The sequence below is a fragment of the Propithecus coquereli genome, unplaced genomic scaffold (assembly GCF_000956105.1).
Source record: "Propithecus coquereli isolate 6110/MARCELLA unplaced genomic scaffold, Pcoq_1.0 Scaffold54, whole genome shotgun sequence".
NCBI lineage: Eukaryota > Metazoa > Chordata > Mammalia > Primates > Indriidae > Propithecus > Propithecus coquereli.
The window spans coordinates 983,406-1,002,972 of record NW_012151285.1 but is presented as its reverse complement, the minus strand read 5'-3'; the positions used below and the strand labels follow the sequence as shown (position 1 = coordinate 1,002,972).

The 19,567-nt window shown below is 40.4% G+C and overlaps 2 protein-coding genes across 2 annotated transcripts in view; one reads left to right on the top strand and one right to left on the bottom strand.

Moving 5' to 3' along the window:
* Positions 1 to 6,695, bottom strand: part of CRYZL1 (crystallin, zeta (quinone reductase)-like 1) — a 45,968-nt gene extending 39,273 nt beyond the window's left edge. The window contains exons 1-2 of the mRNA XM_012657332.1: positions 6,205 to 6,695; positions 4,989 to 5,250 (exon numbers count right to left, since the gene is read on the bottom strand). Of these exons, the coding sequence (XP_012512786.1) occupies positions 4,989 to 5,250; positions 6,205 to 6,695 (753 nt within the window). The remainder of the gene's footprint in view (positions 1 to 4,988; positions 5,251 to 6,204) is intronic.
* Positions 5,702 to 19,567, top strand: part of ITSN1 (intersectin 1 (SH3 domain protein)) — a 222,442-nt gene continuing 208,576 nt past the window's right edge. Inside the window, exon 1 of the mRNA XM_012657331.1 lies at positions 5,702 to 6,012. The gene's annotated coding sequence lies outside the window, so the exon portion shown is untranslated. The remainder of the gene's footprint in view (positions 6,013 to 19,567) is intronic.

The window sequence follows — 19,567 nt, the reverse complement described above, 5'->3', positions numbered from 1 at the left end:
GCTTGAGCCCAGGAGTTTGAGGTCGCTGTGAGCTAGGCTGACGCCACGGCACTCACTCTAGCCCGGGCAAAAGAGTGAGACTTTGTCTAAAAAAAAAAAAAAAAAAATTAAGAAGACAACTATTTTAAATAACTTTTGGTAAAAGGAGAAAGATGACTTTGCATAAAGTAAACACTTGACTATAATAAACACTTTAAGAAAGTGGTTAATAAAGGTACTGATCTGTTAAGGGATTTCCAAAAATTCAATGGGAAGTAATTTCAAATGGTTTTATCCTTCTTATACCAGCAACATGAACTTCACTTACTCTTCTGTCACACTCAATCCCCTAAGGAGCTCATCTATTAATAATTGTAAATAAAACCTCTACAGATCATTCCTTACCTATACTTTCAGGACAAAAGTGTCCCAACTATCAGATCAACCTCAAATTCAACAGACATAAAGCTAGACTCATCTTTCCCCCACACAAGATTTTGCTGTAATCTTGAGTCATCAGAGATATCTTAGATTCAATCATAACTCCTTCTGTATTATCAACCACAAAGATTCTTTTCCTTTATGATATCCTGCCTGGCCTGCTCATTTTCAAGGGCCATCACCTTGGCATAGGTGATATGCAAACACCTGAATGCCTCAGGCCTGGGCTATGTCCTCGGGCTGCTGAATGTCTTCATTTCCCTCATCCAATCCGTTATCTTGTGGCCAACTAAATTCCTCAAAGTCCAAACTCTTCTTACATGCTCAAATTTTTATTATTCCCCAACACAAACTCTGCAATATTATGGCCACTTCAGGTTCAGAGTTCAATTACGTTTCTAACCCACCCTTGTTTTTATTTTAAGGAAAGCAAAGATATATTGTCAAGCAACTAGGCTACAGAAAAACAGACGAAGTCAACTCTGAAACAAGGCTCCACATGCTCCATATGGTCACCACACCAGGCTCTCTTCGGTTGTGTGGGTAAACAATGCCCTATTCCTCATCCTGTGTAAGGACCTGCGTACAATATTATAATACTAGCTGGATTCTTCGGGGGAAATATTCAGTTTTATTTTGATCATTTGGAAAGAGGTAAATTAAGTTTTAACAATATTCTTACTAATCTGTGAGACTTTTCATACACATCTCATGTCAGAAAAAAATGTTAAATCACATGCTCAAATATTTAGCAACGAAACATGGTCAGCATAACCATAAGTAAGTAGTGGGAGATTTGGTTAAAATACTGTACTATACAGGCTGTGGAGGACAGTAGTCCTAACCAGATGAGTCAGCTCTGCTTCTTAAAGTGGGTGGTGAATTCATGGTCATAACAATCGTAGGACATCTCTTAATGGTGTAGGCAACAGTCTCCAAAAATCTGTATACTCAAACGGCACTCTGCGTGAGCAATGTGCAAACACACAGATATTTGCTGCATACAATTGCACTGCTCTTCTGTGTCTGTTATAATAAGATAGGCACAAGAGATGCCATGACAGTGGCTTACACCTGGCTAAACCCTGGAAAGCAATTCTAGCTAATAATGTGTTATAAGAACTTCAGATACATAATTTTTTAAAACTGAATGGAAACATGCATGAAGTTACATGGTCCCTATCACTAGTGGGATTCAAACGGAGGCTGGATACACATTATGGGGCTTCTTTTTTTTTTTTTTTTTTTTTGAGACCGAGTCTCACTCTCTTGCCTGGGGCGAGTGCCGTGGCATCATCCTAGCTCACAGCAACCTCAAACTCCTGGGCTCAAGCAATCCTACTGTCTCAGCCTCCCAAGTAGCTGGGACTACAGGAACGCGCCACCATGCCCGGCTAATTTTTTCTACATGTATTTTTAGCTGTCCAATTAATTTCTTTCCATTTTTTGGTAGAGACGGGGGTCTCACTCTTGCTCAGGCTGGTCTCGAACTCCTGAGCTCAGAACGATCAGCCCGCCTCGGCCTCCCAGAGTGCTAGGATTACAGGCGTGAGCCACCGTGCCCGGCCTATGGGGCTTCTTAAAAGAGATTCAAACATCAGTTTAGTGTGACATGGGGATCAGACGACCATTAAGGTCCCTTCTAATTATGACAATCTAGATTTCGATGAATATTATCAAGACATACTCGATTGAATTTATATATGTGTGGCATATCTCCCATCCAAGTACTAAACAGGCCCCATCCTACTTAGCTTTGGAGATCAGAAGAAATCGGTTGTGTTCAGGGAGGTATGGCCATAGACAATATGTGGCATATCTCTACATCTTATACAACCTGAAATCTAAAGCCAGATAAAGAAGCAGAAAAGAAAAATTATTTCTTTTTTCATATAGTCTTTAGGTATAAGCAAAAAAAAAAGATGGGAGGGACATTTGCTTGGAGATGTCAAATTGTTGCTTATCTATGCAACCATAGATAAGCCTATCTAACAGTGTCTCTCAACAAAGACCTCTTTTGAGTCTCAAAAGAATTTTTGATTACCTACCCCACCTCTAAAGCTTTATTTTTATTATCTGTTGATTTTCAGAGTACATTTTAACTTAAGAGTCTAAGATGTCTTACATGAGCATTCCCTCGCTAGTATCTCTGGAGGTGGGGGTGGGGAGTGGGGTGAGGTGGTATGGGATGGTCATTATCGCAAAGATTGGAAATCTCTCGTCCAGTTACTATTCAATGTATGGCATGATCTGGAACAAGAGAACCTTAACTTTCATTCATATTTTTGAATTAACATGGTATTTTCCCAAATTATACCTCTGGGGAACAAGGGAGCCAATGGTGTGATGAAAGAGTATTCCCTTTATGCGTGCTTAATCATGTGACACTGGAACAATGCAGGTGGAGGTCCTTGGTGACTATAAATATAAACAATATAAGCAATGAAGAATCCTCCTTAAACACTACCATACTATACTACCTCCCCTCCAACTGATTTAACTGATCTTTTCAACCTACTAACATTATTGCAGTTTGTAAATGCTTGTTTAATTTTCCAAGTCACTACAGGATTTTGAAGAAACCATTTCTTGTTTCAAATGCAAAATATGAATTATAATTTTGATCGAATATTTACTAATAAATTCAAAATCAAGAGAAAATAATTTTACAAGATGTATTATTATGTACAAAAAATGGAAAAAATTATTTTGTAAAATACCATATTTTAGCATATGTGGATATGTGTATGCTTGCTTTTCTACTCATAAAACTCTCCTTAGCTCAATGTAGTACCGTTCACTGGGCCTACAAAAAGCATAAAGTTGTCCTTGAAATAGCTCATGTTTACAAGGGTAAGAAAACATTCATTTATAACAACAACAAAAAAAGTTCACTACAAACAAAACCAAAAGCCACTATGATTCTATAGTGAGGCACTTTAAGAATTCCCAAGCTTTCCTACCCTCCTCCCTCAAGAGGTACACAAATGAAAAAAGACTCACTACTGCTCAGGGTCCAGAGGCCTAAATATCTCCTTGAGGTTTTCAACTCTCTTCTTCAATCCAGAACTTTGATTTTAAATGCACAGCCCAGAGAGCTTAAAACTACCAAAATATTTCATTGCATATGACTGGCAGCTTGATCTTGTATGGGGAAACCTCTCAGTTACAAATCTGAACATTTATCCCTGCCATAAGCTAGAACAGAGGCATCAATGAAGTGAAATTAGTGATAAAAGGAAGTAATTTTTACACTGCAGTGATCTATGGATAGGATTTAGAAGTCATAACTAACCCAATTTGAATCCTGGCTCTCCTACTAACTAGCTGTATGACTTTGGGCTACTTAATTTTAGCCTTCCTGGGCCTTAGATACCATATCTATAAAATAGGGACAATAATAGTAGTTACTTCGAAGGGCTGCTGTAAGGATTATATAATATATTCAAAGCACTCAGCACAACACCACGCTTTCAGTAAATGTTAGCTATTTTTAATATTATTTCTGTAAGTTGGGTGGAAAACCTCTAAAGTAGTTCTCAAGCCCATTTCGCTGAGCATTGAAGGGTTTGATCACTGCAATCTTACTTTTAACGCTTTTTAATTTCTGCAGTGGACTATACATCAGTGGATTTGCACTGTCCAATAACAGGTGGTTTCTGAGCACTAGAATTGTATCTAGTCAGAATTGAGAAGTGCTGTTAAGTGTAAAATACACATCATATTTCCAAGATTTAATACGAAAAAAAGAATATAAAACACCCCAATTTTTAAATATTTGAGAGGTGTTGAAATGATAATATTTTGGACCTATTGGGTTAAATGAAACGTATAATTAAAATTAATTTCACGTTTTTCTTTTTTTAATGTGGTCACCAGAAAACTGAAAATTACAGAAGTGGCTAGCATTATATTTTCACTGGACTTAAGTAGAACCTTGCTGCTTACAATGTGGACAGACACCACCTGGGATTTTATTAGAAATGCAGATTCTCAGATCCAGGCTCAAACCTACAGAATCAGTATGTGCAGTTTTAACATGATCCTGACGTGATTCTTACAGAGTATTCCGCTGGTTAGCTTAACGAAGAGGGCAATCTGGCCCAAAAGCCACATAAATGCGAATACGAGTGCTTTAGGTAACTGCTTTCCGAAAAAGAAACGTGAAGGGGAAGAAAGACGTGGCAGCGAAGGAGTACTAGAGAAAGAAAAAGAAATTCCAATTATAGGAACAAAAATAAGCGGGGGGGACGGGGGGGAATCCAACATGGGAGATTAAGTAGAAAGGATCTTTCAGACCTTTGCCTTCATAAACGTGGCGGGATATGCAAACTAACATAAAACCTACAACCCAAACCTGCAAAGGGCCAGGAAATCGTCCGTCAAATCTGGTCTTACCCGCCCCTCAGCGGCCTCAGTTAAGCTAGGCCCGGGCAAGAACGGGTCTCAGGTTGGGATGCAACGCGAAACACCCTCCTCCCCGGGGCCGGACGGTTCCCTGATGCGTCTCCCGATCTTCGCCCAAACTCCTGTTGCCCAAGACACACAACGCGTCTCCCCGGGCTCACCTGCCTCTGAGCTGCCCCCACGGCTTGAGCCTTCGCCACCGCCACCTTCGAGTCCTTCCGCAGAGAACCCGCCCCCTCAGCCCAGGCGCTGCCCCCATTGGTCAGGCCGCTCGTCAGTCCGTGCGGCGGGGTCGGCCTCCTGGAGGCTGTGGAGAACGCCATAGCAACCGACCTCGGAACTACTCCTCCCGGTATGCTCCGCTCGAAAAAAGACGAGGCACCGCCCCACGGCGACCGATAAATGGGGCGAAGTTGGAGTCCCCTAGGATGGGTTCCGTTTTATGCAGATTTCAGCTAAAGGCCACACCCTTCCTCATTCCAACCGAATACCTTACCACCTTCCTATTCGTCTCCACATTGTTCTTTCCTTTAAAACCTTCCGTAACTAAGTTAGGTGAATATATCCTATCTAGTGCCTCGCACGGCAACGGGCAGATGCACTGAAATTGTAGAACAAAAATCACCAAAATCCACGATAAGGAAACTCCAGACCAGAAACCTCCCGTTACGCCTCATAGGGGGTGGATAAAAGGGGGGAGGGGGAGTTCTACTCCCGCCCCCTCCGCGCCTTCTGATTGGCTTATTTGTCTGTCACTCTGAGTTTTTAGTCTCCCCCCATTTTCGTTCCGCCGGTGAGCGGGGCCAGCAGCAGGGGGCGGTGAGGAGGTACAGGTCCTTCCTTCGGATTGGCAGGCTGTTGTCCCCACCCACCGATGGGCGGAGACGGAGGGGAGACGGGGGCGGGGGGGAGGCAGCGGAGGGAGATGAGGAGATAGGCGGGAGCGAGGGAGCTAGGGAGGGAGCGACGGAGGTAGAGAAGAGTGGAGAAGCAAGGGGCGGGAGCGCAGCTTGGTTGCTCCGTAGTACGGCGGCTCGCGAGGCAGAATCCCGAGCGGGCACGGGGACGGACGGAGAGGCGGGCGGGGATGGTGTGCGGGGCTGCGGCTCCTGCGTCCCTCCCCGCGGCGTGTGAGCTGCATTGATTTGTCCCTGGGGCGGCAGCGCGGACCCGCCCGGAGATGAGGTGAGGAGTGGGATGGACGGTGGCGGCCCGGGCGCAGCGGCGGGGGTCGGCGCGGGGGTCGGCGCGATGGCCGCCCGGGGCGCCCGTCTGCCCGGCCGCCCTTCACCCCGTGCCGCGCGCGCGGGTGGCGCGGCCGCCGCCCGCCTCGTCCTTCCCCTCCTCCCGGGGCCGGCGGCGGGGCGGCCGGCTGACCGGCGCCGGGAGGCCGTGGGACGGGCTCGGGGCTGAACGGGCGTCTGCACCCCGGCCCGCCGCGCGGGCTCGCTCCCTTCCGATGGGGACTCCGGGGGTGGACGGCTCTTCCAGGGCTGACCTCGCCGCCCTCGGCCACCGGAGTGTGGCGGGCCGGCCCAACCTCGTCCGTCTCCCGGGAGCCCGAGCTCGCGGGGAGCGGCAGCGCGCCGCCTGCCTCTCCCCAGCCTGGAGCCTCGGCTCATCCCTTTTTCTTCTCTCTCGCGTGCCTGCAAAATCCCTGTCAGTGAAGGGCAGTCAATGCCGTTTGGCCCTAAGCGGTGCGCCCGGCCGCCTGTGATGGTATTTAACAGAAAGCGGCTCCCCTCGCCCTGTGACCGCGTCCGCGGGGTCTGCCGCTTCTCTTTCCCTTCTCGCACCGACGCGGTTTCCAGTGTGGACCCGAGGCACGATTGCGGTCTCTCGCTGGAACGAGGACATGTACTCAGCATTCCCAAGGAAAGGAAAGCGACGAGGAATAGGCTGCACCTTTCTTCATTTCTATTGCTTTTGGATTAGAAGACAACTTCGTAGATTACATCTCTCCTACGGGCAATCAATCTTTTGTTGTGATTCACACTAAAGGAGGCTTTTGCTTTTGAAGAAATAGATTAGCAGTTTTTCTGTTGAGTTGGAGGGTGTGGGGATTTTTGGTAGCCTCTTCAATATGAAAGTTTCCTTTAGAACTTTGTCATCATCGGTGCTAATCTAAAGGCAGCACCAGCCTGAACATTTCAATATATACAGACACCGGCCAGATGCGTTTCTTTGTGCGTGTCTATTGGCATCCTTCTCGTGGCTGTTCCCGTGGTCAGAACGTACAGATAATAAAAACAAGGCCAATAAAAAGGATAGATAATAAAAGCAAATACCGTACAAACAAATGCATCTGGAAAGTCTCAATTCTGTCAGCGGGGAGGCAGTTTTACTAATCCCGTTGAACGGATGAAGAGAAAGGCACAGAGATCTCATGATTATGTAGTGGACCGGATGTGAGGGCAGGAACCAGCAGGCCAGCTGGTTTGCATGGTGCCACTCTAAACCCTCCAAATAGGAGGACTGTATTTGTTGGGATACCTTTATTTTTAGATGACTTTAAGGTTGAGAGTTCAAAAGCTTAAACACCCTTCATAGTTATTGTTTCTATTTGTCTATCTCTGAGAGCAAAATATTATGTTTTTGTTATATATTTTTTTACTAGTTGGCTTGAAACATTTATATCGTTTTAATGGGAGTTTGCTTATAACTAAAAACATTAAAACTATATGTGTAGAAGAGAAATTCTTTCTGGAGGAAGGTTTGTAAAGAACCCAGGAACTTTTAAATTATCTAAATGAAGAAATGAGGGACACTAATTTGGTGATGGTGTGAAAATTATTTTAAACACCTCTAAGTAGTCCAGTAAGGATCATTTCTGATAGTACATTTAAAGAAATTGGAATTTCATTCTCTCAGAATGTTATCTCTCTGAAGCACTTTGGAGAATAAGAAAAAAGAAAGAATGTATCTGTTGAAATTGCTGAGGCACATGGCACCTTCACAAAACTCTATTATTATTCTGCCTGAGAGAGGAAATAAACAAAATTTTAATGTACTTTGGAACCCTGTGGATTGTTCAGATACTAAGCATTGTGAAATAGGGCATAAAACGAGTGGTAGCAAGTTAGTTCCCTGAAATGTTTGTCCCTCTTAGCATTTTTTTTTTTTCCTTGCAGTTGACTCACAATTTGCTTTTTCTTAATGTTTATCTCTCATACTGGTAGTAGAACTCTGCTTGAGTTTATCTTTTCCCCGAATGCCTAGACTGGGCCAAACTCTCAAAGCTGTAAGAGATTAAGGAGGAGGTGCTGGTAAATTCCTCTACTCTTACTCATCTTTTTAATTTGCTAAATTTAAGAGTTATGGAGAATTAATTACATGAAGGTTGGGTTTATATTATTCACCTCAAATTCCTCTGCCATAGAGATTTTTCCTTCTAAATGATCATTCTCTTCTGAATGGCTCCACTTACTGGTTGGGTTTCTCAAAGTCTGGACCTCTGATCACTTACATAACCATTAATTGAGGTATTTGTTAAAAATACGGGTTTCTGTCACTTCACCTCAGAATCAGATAACTGGAGGTAGGGCTCTGGAATTGGTATTTTCAACAAGTGCTTCAGGAATTTCTCCTGCACAGGAAAATTGGAGAGCCACTGGCATTGTGCTTTTTCCCTGACCATGTCCTGGGGCTAGCTCCTGAAGTTGATAGCAACTGTTTGAAATGGCAGAATAAGTTTTATACCTTAGGCTGCTAATTAAAAAGTATTGGCTATGACCTTCAGATATGTAATTGTACCCCTAATATATGTTTTGGAAGTGCAGAGACTTTGGTTTAGCAATTTATCCCCAGTGCCTAAAATAGTGCCTGGAGGACATTGATAAAATGTTTGTTGAGTGATTGTATTGAGGCCAATTTTTTAAACCTTTACTTGTCCAATTAATCTTATCACTTAGCAATCACTGATTTTGTAAATTAGGAGCCACAGGCACTATACTTCAGCCACTTCTGTAAGTTTGGTTAGTTTTGGAAGGAGAGAGCTTTTCTCAGGTATAGCATGCTCAAGGTGATAAGCTGGAAAGAAGACTCCTAGCAAAATATTTGCTTAGAGACTCAAAATATGAGTTTAAGTCACAGTGTAGTGGAAAATCATTTTATTATCATTATATCAAAATACCATTTTATAAGCTACGATAAGTCCAACATACTGCTATAAAAATTGGTTTCTAAAAATATAGAAAATTGGTATATTTTCCAATTTTACTTTTCATACTAATAAAATTTGACCTTCACTTCCTTTTTTCAAGAGTCCACCACAGGGCACCATAAATAACAGGTTCTTATTATGTAGTTAACAGTGCTGGATAGCTAAGAGCATAAACTCTGGGGAAAGTTGGATTTGACCACACATAGTCTGTGAGTTTGATCTAACTTCTCAATGCCTCAGTTTTCTCAGCTGAAAATGGAAATAATGGTAGTAGATAAAGTTTAAATACTTCTAATTGTTTTCATAAGTTTTTGAGATACATCTATTTAGTAAATGGTGGTTATGAAGATGATAAAGAATTGGGATGTATAAAAATGTATAAAACTCAAAAGCTAAACCATTTAATTTTTGAACCACTGTATTTTATGGTAGTAAGTAGACATCTATTACTTAAAAGTCTCTTACTAATTTCTTGGTACTAAGTTTATATAATTTTTTTAGTTGGCTAACTAGACCGAACATTAAAAGTATTTAATAAATTACCAAATATGTAAATACAAGTTTTAAAAATAAAGATAAATCTTGCAATCACTTTTTGCTTAACTTTATTATTTTAGAATCAATCAGATAATCAGTTTATGATGATCAGCCAATATCTCTTGCATTTAAAAAACTAACTGCAGGTTTATGGTGGAAAAATTTAAATACAGAAAAGTAAAAGGTAGAAAGCTATAAAATACCTGTAAGTCTACTACCTGCATATGTATCTCTAAACCCTTTTTTTGTGTGTGTGCATATAGCTATTGATAAACAGTTTTTGGTAACAAAGATGGGATCCTCTTATACATATGGTTGTTTTCCAACTTGGTTTTTTTTTTGCTTAACATCTTATTATGGGTGTCTTCCCATGGCTATGTTGTCAGTTATAAGTTTCAGAAACTGAGTAATATTCCATTTTATGGATTTGTGATAATTTAATCAATTTATTTTTATTAGACATTAGTTTGTTTCTTCTTTCCCTCCACTGTTATCCATGACCCTTCAGTGACTATCGTTCTACATATGCCTCTATATTTACTTGTGAGATTATTTTACTTAGGATAAATTTCTAGAAGTGGAATTGCAGGATCAAAGGCTATGCTAAGTTTTAAGATTGTTGATACTTATTTCCAATTTGCCATTTAGAAAGATTGTAGCAATTTATACTTTGACTATGGTATAATATGAGAGTTCTTGTCTTCCCTTCCCCCCACTCCCCTTTTTTGGAGTGACTTAACTGGTGACAAACATAATGAATTTTTTCTTTAAGGAAGAATAATGGGATGTTAGTATAATGTGTTCAGTGGTGTGATATAGAAAGTTCAAAAACTCATGCACCTGTAATAGTGATAGCTAACATTTATTAAGTCCTTTTGCAGCATTCTGTATATGTTAACTTACTTAACCTTCCCAAAAACTCTCATCTTACAGAGATGCCTTAGAAACTGAGGTACTAGTAGTTAGAGAGCCAGCAAAGTGGCTGCAGATTTTTACCTATAGAGTCCAAAATTCTTAGCCTATTTTCTGGACATGTTTTATAGCATTTGGATACTTTTACATTCTTATTAATGAATGAATGAATGAATGAGGCTGGGTCTCACTATGTTGCCCAGGCTTGCCTCAAGCTCCTGGGCTCAAGCAATCCTCCTTACTCAGCCTGCTGAGTAGCTGGGATTACAGGCTTGTGCTATTGCACCTGGCACTTTTTACATTCTTGCTTTCTGTTGTACAGTAACTTAGAGGTTTCCTGGCGTGTATTAGTGTATAAATTAGGGGGTGGGACACAAATCTGAATCCCTTTCATTGAAGAGTTGGTTGCATAAGTTAGCTCAGAAATAAGCCTCATCAACTGCCTTAGCAGCATTCATCCCTCAAAGCAGTCTTGCTATCCTTTATTCTGTAGTGGTTTTGCTAAAGTACCCCCGCATGAAAAACAAGATTAGAGTCCTAGAGAAGACTAGTAAAATTTGAAAAGGCAGTTCGCTTGTGGTGTGGACTTGGCTTAGAACCACAAGACTCTATAGAAGTGTGTTGAGTGGGATAGCTGGGAGTCTGGCCAGATGGTTCCATGTTGGCCAGTTTGGAGATTGGAAGTGGCCTGTGGAAGTTCACTTCAGGAATGCAAAGTCTCAGTGTAGAGAGATCTTACAGGTCCACTGGGAGATCATTAAAAAGTAAACAAAATCTTTTATTAATAAATGTGACAGAATATCATTGAAGTTTTGTTACTAAAGTTTGTAGCTCTCTAACTATGTGAATATAAACAAGTTAATCTATTTGAATTCATCATTGCTTTTTTAACCTTTTTCTAGTAGAATTAATGATAGATATCTTGCCTTTGTAGCTTGCTGCCCAGAGAAAACGTTGGTGAAATTGTTTTGGCTTCAGCTCTCTGGCCTGAATTTGCCTGTGCTGCCTAGCTAGGTAGGACTTTTGTGGCTCAGTTTTCAGTCTGTCACCAAAACTGCTCTCGTGTGGTGTGGCTCTACCTGGCCACATGGGAGTGGTACTGAGTGCATTTCACTTCATTGAGTGCTGGAGCCAGGAGTTGAACTGAGGGATGTGGTAGAGTTTTGGATTCAACTGAATTTGAATGTGAAAACAACAAGGTCATAGCAGGTGGTCAAAGTTTTATCCTTGGTGGTTAAAATTAAACACCCTCTCTTAAAATACCAGAGGAGAGTCTTTTGATCCTCTGTCTCTTTGGTGAGCATTTGACTTGTCCCTTCTTGCATTTTATCTGCAAGTCCTTCTGGTGCCTGGTGGCGTGCATTTGCAAGATAGTCAGCTGGCTTTAACCAACCTAGTTAAAGAGGACACAGACTAAGATAAAAACCTTGAAACAAGATGCCACTGAAGCCATTCATTGTGTGTGTGTGTGTGTATGTGTCTACTTGTCTGTGTATCTGTGTGGATACAGGGCTAATTACTTCTCTCCAAGGCAAACTTGTATTCTTGTTTTTTTTTTTTTTTTAAGACAGAGTCTTGCTCTCTTGTCCAGACTAGAGTGCCGTAGCATCAGCCTAGCTCACAGCAGCCTCTAACTCCTGGGCTTGGGGATCCTCCTGCCTCAGCCTCCTGAGGAGCTGGGACTATAGGTGCTCACCACCATGCCTGGCTAATTTTTTTTTTCTCTATTTTTAGTAAAGACAGGGTCTTGCTCTTGCTCAGGCTGGTGTGGGAACTCTTGACCTCAAGTGATCCTCTGGCCTCAGCCTCCCAGAGTGCTAGTATTATAGATGTGAGCCATCAGGCCTGGCCTCCAAGGCAAATTTCTTGAGCAGTTTTATGGTTCTAACAAGATCAATGTGTCATATGATAAGCCATTGTATAAACACGCACACCATTCCTGTGTATCATCTATAATAAGCGTTTGTTCATTGTGGACCTAGTATTTCATAAAAATCAATTCATTTCTGCAGTTTAACTTAAAATAGATTTTGAAGCAAGTAATTTTTCAGTTTCTGAAATTATTTGAAACTCAGCTGTGCCATTTTTGCAGAATTGGAATATTATATTTTGGCCACTGAAAAATAAAAGCTGTATAGCTAGTAATGAGAGAAACCTTGAGAAATTGACAAGAAAATTAGTGCATTCTTGGTATACAGCAGGTTTCGATAAATAATAGTCCCCCCTTTATTTCTTCTCCCTCTTTCACTTATGATGAAGAACTAATATTAAATAAAGTCAATAGGTGATAATAAATCTATAAATAGTACTGCTTATTTTTAGACCCCTTGAGATATAGTTATTACAGTTGTTACTTTAATATTTTTTAAATAATTAGAGAAATTGAGGACAAAACTTGGTAGAAGGCTTGCCAGGTTGTGAGCTCCACGATGGCAGGGATTGTCTCTGTGTTGTCCAAGGCATCATTCCCAGGCCCTAGAGCAGTGCCTAGAGTAGCTGCTTGGAGGACACCCAACTGGTTAGTTGTTTTGTGTTGAAAGATTGAGGAGGAGTCAAGGAGAGAGGCCTGGTTTGGACTTTATTCAGAGTCCCTGGGAGTTAGGAAGCTAATGAGCTAAAGGTAAGTTTTAAGAAGGGAGTCCCATGATTTGCTTTTGTTTAAAAAGCTGCCTCTGGATGTCTTGTGGGGAGTGGATTGGAGGCAGGTTAGAGAGGAACTTGGGTTGACTCTACTTTCAGTTATCTGTGGATGTTGACATTTCTCCCTAGCCTTGTACTTTTATCTTTATGATGAGGATAATGTGATTTACTCTTTGAGGCCTCAGAGACAGTGTGAGATGAATGGTGATTTGTATAAACTTGGTGAAGTTCTTTGAGGGAAAGAGAACCCCATAAAACTACTGTTATTATTGATTAAATAAAATAGAGATTTTTGTTTGCTTTCCTTGGTGAAAGAAATCTTAAATGTATGCAAATGAATCCTTAAAATAGCTAGAGTTGAATGTCTGTAGAAGCTGTTCTCTTTGAGAAAGGTCTATTTTGTGAAATGCTGCTGTTGTCTGTCCAATCTGCGGTTTTAATTAGTATCAAAGGGAGGGAAGTCTTGCAGTAATTGTAACCTTACATTACTTCTTAGTTCAATTAGTTTTAAACCACAGTCATTATGTGTTATCTTTAGTTGTTTTGATCATATTAGATGAAGTGATATTATACAGTTGTGATTTGGTAATTAAAAAAATAACATGTTTTTCCTCACTACACAAGCAATAGATATTTATTGAAGAAAATGTTTGAAAATATAGATAAGGAAAGAAGACAAAGAGCCTACTGAGAATCTCACCATCGAGTGCTAATGACTGTTAATACCTGTGAGGGTCAACAGGTGAATTATCCAGCAGGTGCCTAGCATGAAGCTGCTGACAAATCTGACAGCCTTTTAGTAGCGATGGGCACTGATGGTGGTCTCATCACAGGGGCAGCCCAGGGCGGACAGCCCAGATCTTTGTGGCCTTGGAAGGATGTATTTTGGTGTTACTACACCTTCTAGTTCTTCAAGAGAAGCTGGAAATATAGAAATGTGGATTTAATATGAAATCTTCTGATTTTTACATGGGCCGCAATTTTTAACAACACACTGGGGTTCAAACAAAGCATACCTGAAGACTGAATTCAGTCTTTGTGGCCTTGGCAGTTTGTAACCTCAAGTATGTACAGTTTGATAGCCTGTGTTTTTCACTTAATATATTGTGAATGTATTTGCAGCCTTTTTTTGATGTGTTATCGTATATTTAATCAGTCACTTATTGCCAGATATTTAGATTCTTTCCATTTTTTTGCTTTAATAAAGACAGGTGAAATTCTTGGACCAAAAGATTTTCCAAAGCTTTCTCAGCATGCCATCCTCCTGTGTGTTCCCCATATAGTGTGAAATATACCTATTTCCTGTTACCTACTTTATAGCGTGAAATGCACTTATTTCCTGTTACATTTCAAAAAAATCTTAGCCAACTGTGTTTTAACTTGCATTAGTTTTTTGTATTACCGATGACCGTGGATGTTTATTTAGTGCCTATTGATTGGCCTTATACAAATTTATTTGGTGACCAGCCACCTTGCTCTTAGTTTCACCACTATTATGCTCATGCATTCAATGCTTTTCAAGCTCTGAAATGTCAGATAATATTGTACTGTATTAGCAGTAATATAATTAGTTCCAATTACAGGTGTCATCCTCCAAAGCTGAGGGCACCAGTATCTTCAGCATGCCTATATCCCATTTAAAGTACTATGGTTGGGAACTTCTGTGTTTAGTTAGTTGTTCAGTGAATCTTTGAGCACGTGCTATGTGTGCCTGGCATTGCTCTAGGCATGTAGCCTTGAACCAAGACAGAATCTCAGCCCTCTAAGACTTTATGCTTTTTAAAAATTCTCTTGGGTTTTTCATGTAGGCCATCACATTTGTAAAAAGATCATTTTAATTTCTAGAATTTAGAATTTATTTTTTAACTTGTATTTCTCTTTTGGCATGCACTCCCAAAAAATGGTGAATGCTAGTCACCCTTTAATTTCTTAAATTCAACTTAAGTTCTGTTAAACTCTTAGACTCTTAGCAAGAGTGTAGAATGGACTTTAGTGACTAGTTCCTTATTTTGATTGTGACAACCAAGGTACAAAGGTGGGACTGCATAATGGGAACCTTTGGAATATCTGCCTGACCCATTACAGATCCCTTAACTGCCTTTTAACCTACACATCCAATCCCTTCCAACCTCCTCCTCCCCACAAAGACAACACTGGCCCAATCAGTGTCTCTTTTCTGGAAATGTGAAATTAGGCCCCAAAGAGAAGGATTTGGCCTTAATGTGCTCAAGGGCTGTTAGGCAGTTATGTTGCTCTGTGTCTGGCCCTGAGAAATGTGGTTTATGGATGGAGAGAATAAAGCAAGTATCTGGAGAGAAGCAGAGGGACACTACCCAAGTCTCTGACAGATTTAGGCCTTTCTCTTCCAGGCCTTTCTGGGTCCAGCTGCATTCTTGTTCCTGAGTTCTTAAGATTACCCCCAGCTGGAGTTGGTTTCTGCTACTGTGATCTAAACATTCTTCTTGTTCTCAGTACTATATTCTTTTTATAATACTACCTTATCTCTTACATTTCTTGGCTATTGTCTAGGTAAATATATAACAACATCAAAACTTAAGGCTAGCAAGAAAACAGAAGTACCAGATTTAATCTAATCTAACAGTTTGATTGGAAAGGCTGTTTCACAAATGTGGACGCTGCTTCTGACCTGTTTTAAACCTGTGTAGATCTCTAGCTGAGGGAAAACAGGAAGGAAGAGATTTTGAAGTTACTTCTAAATGTCCTAGAATTTCAGTGGTGTTATTTCCTTTCACACACATATAAAATGTTGACCTCATGCAAAAAAAAAAGATATTAGAGACATTCACAGTGTACAGTATTGTGTACATCTAGGTAAGGGGTGAGTTTGAGGTCTGTTTGAGTGTGTAGCCACTGAAACAAGACTCTTGACTGTAATATCTAAATAGCAAGAAATTGAATCACAGAATAGTTTACCTGGGGCTGGGCTTAGTTCTTAGATTAGCTTTCTGTCTCATGGTGACATCATATGTCAAGAATCCTTAACTTTTTAAAAAGCCAGTGGTTTCTGTGTGATTGGTACACAAGTGGGAAAAAAACAAACCAGTGGTAAGTTTAAGTATTCCACTATCTAAAAGGAGTTGGGTAGGGAGGGGAAAAAACAGTGACAGGAAGAGAAGAAAAGAAGGGTTCTAGGAGAGAGAAGGAAGACAAAGGAAAGTTGCTTCATTGCGACAATTTTCTATGTTCGTAACTGTATCTGTCTGACCTTTCTCATTTGCAAGTGGTAGAAGCGCAAACTAGAAATGTATGGACTCACGTACTGTCAAGTCCAAGGATTCTGACTGGCTTGACTTGATCGTGTGCCTGAACCGATCATATAGGCGGGGGAATACATAAACAGGCAGGGGAATACATACCCTTGTTCACTGTCCTGGGCCTTGGATCTACCTTTCGCTCCAGTTGATGAGGTCAGTACCTAAACTCCTGGAATTAACAGAAGCAGGTAAAGGAGAAGTGAGATCTGTTGGAGAAGGAGTGGAGTGCTTGGCAGTTGAAACAGATGGCTAACACAGTCTTCATATACAGTGATCTTACGGGAAATGGATATGGTGACTTCTTTTTTTTCTTTTAAATGATAGTCTTTAATAAAGCAATGCAAACAACAAAGCAACCAGAAGTATTAATATATTTGACCTTTCTGAATAAAGTTTTCTTTTTAAATTTAAATGCTCAATATACTGCCCATAGTAGAATTTTGTGTTGTTTCTTATTTATTTTATTTATATTTATTTATTTATTTTTACTTAATTTTGCTAATGTTCTCTGTATCATTACAGTTTTAGTATATGTGCTGCTGAAGCGAGCACTCTTACTGATTTTAAAACAAAATATATTTTACTATTATGATCTAGATAGAATGAAGTTTGGAAGACTCATCTGGAATCTGGTTAGGTCACCTTTAATTTAGAACTATGGACATCGTTTTCCCCAGTTTGACTACTTCTATAATTGTAAGTTTTCTCAGATTTTGCAGGGCCTAAAGATGTGTTAGCATTTTCTTTTTGGCTCATACTTAGAGGCTTCTTAACTCATCTGCAACTGCTGGAAAAATGTGTATGTTATGGAAAAGGAGGAACTGGAAGGTGATATTCCTTAGCTGCCTGCTTTTCTTGTTGGACTCCAGGAAAGAAGCAACTCGACCTTTTTGTGAAAGTCATGGGCCTGATTTTGAGATTTTTTGCTTGTTTTGTTCTAAGAGACTGATAAAAGTAGATGGTAAGAGCTTATGGTATCTTGAAAAGTGTTGCAGTTATTTTTTGCATTATAGATACTTTACACCTGATTACAAGAATTCCTGGTCATCAACCCCACCCAGAAACTTTCTTGACCTTCTCCCTTTTATCTCTGATTGTCAGTTTCCTCTTAGTTTCATTTCCTTCCATATGCAGCTGGGACCTCAGAGTGGGTCATTTCAGCCATTTCCTTGCTGTGTTGCTCTGTTATATCTAGGACTTCTTATCCTTAAAATGTTGCTGTCTTAGGGCTGTTTTTTCTACCCTCTTTTGGCCTTCCACTGTCTTCCAGAACAGTCATTTCCACTCTATTATCTGTACATGCCCAGACTTCTGTCCTTTTTCTGAGTTCTAACCTTTTTTATCTAGCTACAGTCATGTGTCGCTTAATAACAACATTCTAAGAATGAGTTAGGTGATTTTGTCATTGTGGGAACATCATGGAGTGTCCAGCTGACCCTTGAACAAGGTGAGAGTTAGGGGTGCCAACCCCCCTGTGCAGTCAAAAATCCATGTATAAAAGTTTTGACTCCCCAAAAACTTAACTACTAATAGTCTACTGTTGACCTGAAGCCTTACTGATAACATAAATAGTTGATTAACACATATTTTTTATGTTGTATGCATTATATACTATATTCTTACAATAAAGTAAGCTGGAAAAAAGAAAATGTTATTAAGATCATAAGGAAGAGAAAATATATTTACTGTTCTTTAAGTGGAAGTAGATCACTGTAAAGGTCTTCATCCTCTTCTTGAGTAGGCTGAGGAAAAGGAGGGGTTGGTGGTGCGTTCTCAGGGGTGACAGAGACGGGAGAAATTCCACATATAAGTGAACCCATGCAGCTCAAAGCATTACTTGAAAGATCTGGATTCATTCACCTGGTGAGTAACAACAGCTCCCAAAGGTCTACTGTACTTACACAAACCTGGATGGTGTAGCCTACTATACACTTTGGCTGTATGGGGTAGTCTGTTGCTCTTACGCTACAAACCTATACAGCATAGTACTGTAGTGAATACTGTAAACAGCTGGAACACAGTGATATTTGCATATCTAAACATAGAAAAAGTACGTTAAAAATATGCTATTATAATCTTATGGGACCACCATTGTGTATGCTGTCTATCATTGACTGGAACATTGTTACTCAGTGCACAGACTGGAGTACCTAACTGTGTCCATTGGGCCCTTCAAATTCAACATGTCTAAAACATAGCTCACTTACCACATTTCTTCTGACCAGCCTCTTCCTTTGCCTGTATATCCCATCTTGGTGAATGCGGGGATCGTGGCCAGTGTTCCCTGCAAAAAACCGGGTCCCTTTGGTAGAGTTGCAAGGGATAAGAAAATAATAGAGAGAAATGGAAAATGGAAGAAATAAAAGAATACACTGAGACAAAGATATAGTTTTATAAGTTTATAAAGATTATAGGCAAAGTGGGAGCTCAGGGGGCTCGGACCTCTCCGTTGGTCTCAAAAAGCCCTGAATGAGGTCTTACATGGTAACTTATAGAAAATAGTGAACAATTGTCAGGGGTAACAGATTTACATAACAACAGGTAGTTCTTCTCAGGTTAACGGATTTTCAAAAGGCTTTTACAGAAGGGTTCTACAGATTCTTTAACTAATTCTATTTACGTGAGCAAATGGTTACGAAGTCTTTCAAAGGTTAATTTCTAAATTCTAAGGTAAGTTTATCATTTAAACAGAGGGTTAAACAGAGATATGTAGGCTCCATGTTTATTAGGTTATTGTGAATGGAGACAGGTAGTCTAGAGTGGTTTAAACAAAAGCTTTGCTTTTGGCCATTTGGGAAGCTGTTTGTTCCGGAGGGCACTCCATTGTCAGCTCTCAGCCTATAGTTTTTAACAGATTCGCTTGTGCTTTACAAAGCAAATCCAATTCTTTAGGTCTGAGAAACGCAGCGCGTCGTGGGATACAGCCACTACTGCCTTTCAGAGACGCCCTTCCAGTGTAACAGCATATAAAATGCAAACCAGCACATTCACCTATTCCTTCAGGGCAAAGCTCTGTAAAACTCCTAAGACAGATCCTGTCCCCAAACATGTTTAATACTAATTCATGGAGCAACAGGTGAATCATATTATCTATCCTTTCGTTTATTCTTTCAACAATTTATTGATTACCTACTGTGTATCGATAACTATGTTAGATACACTGCTACATAATAAAATATATGTGTGTGAGTGGTAGGAGTATTTTTTGTTATTC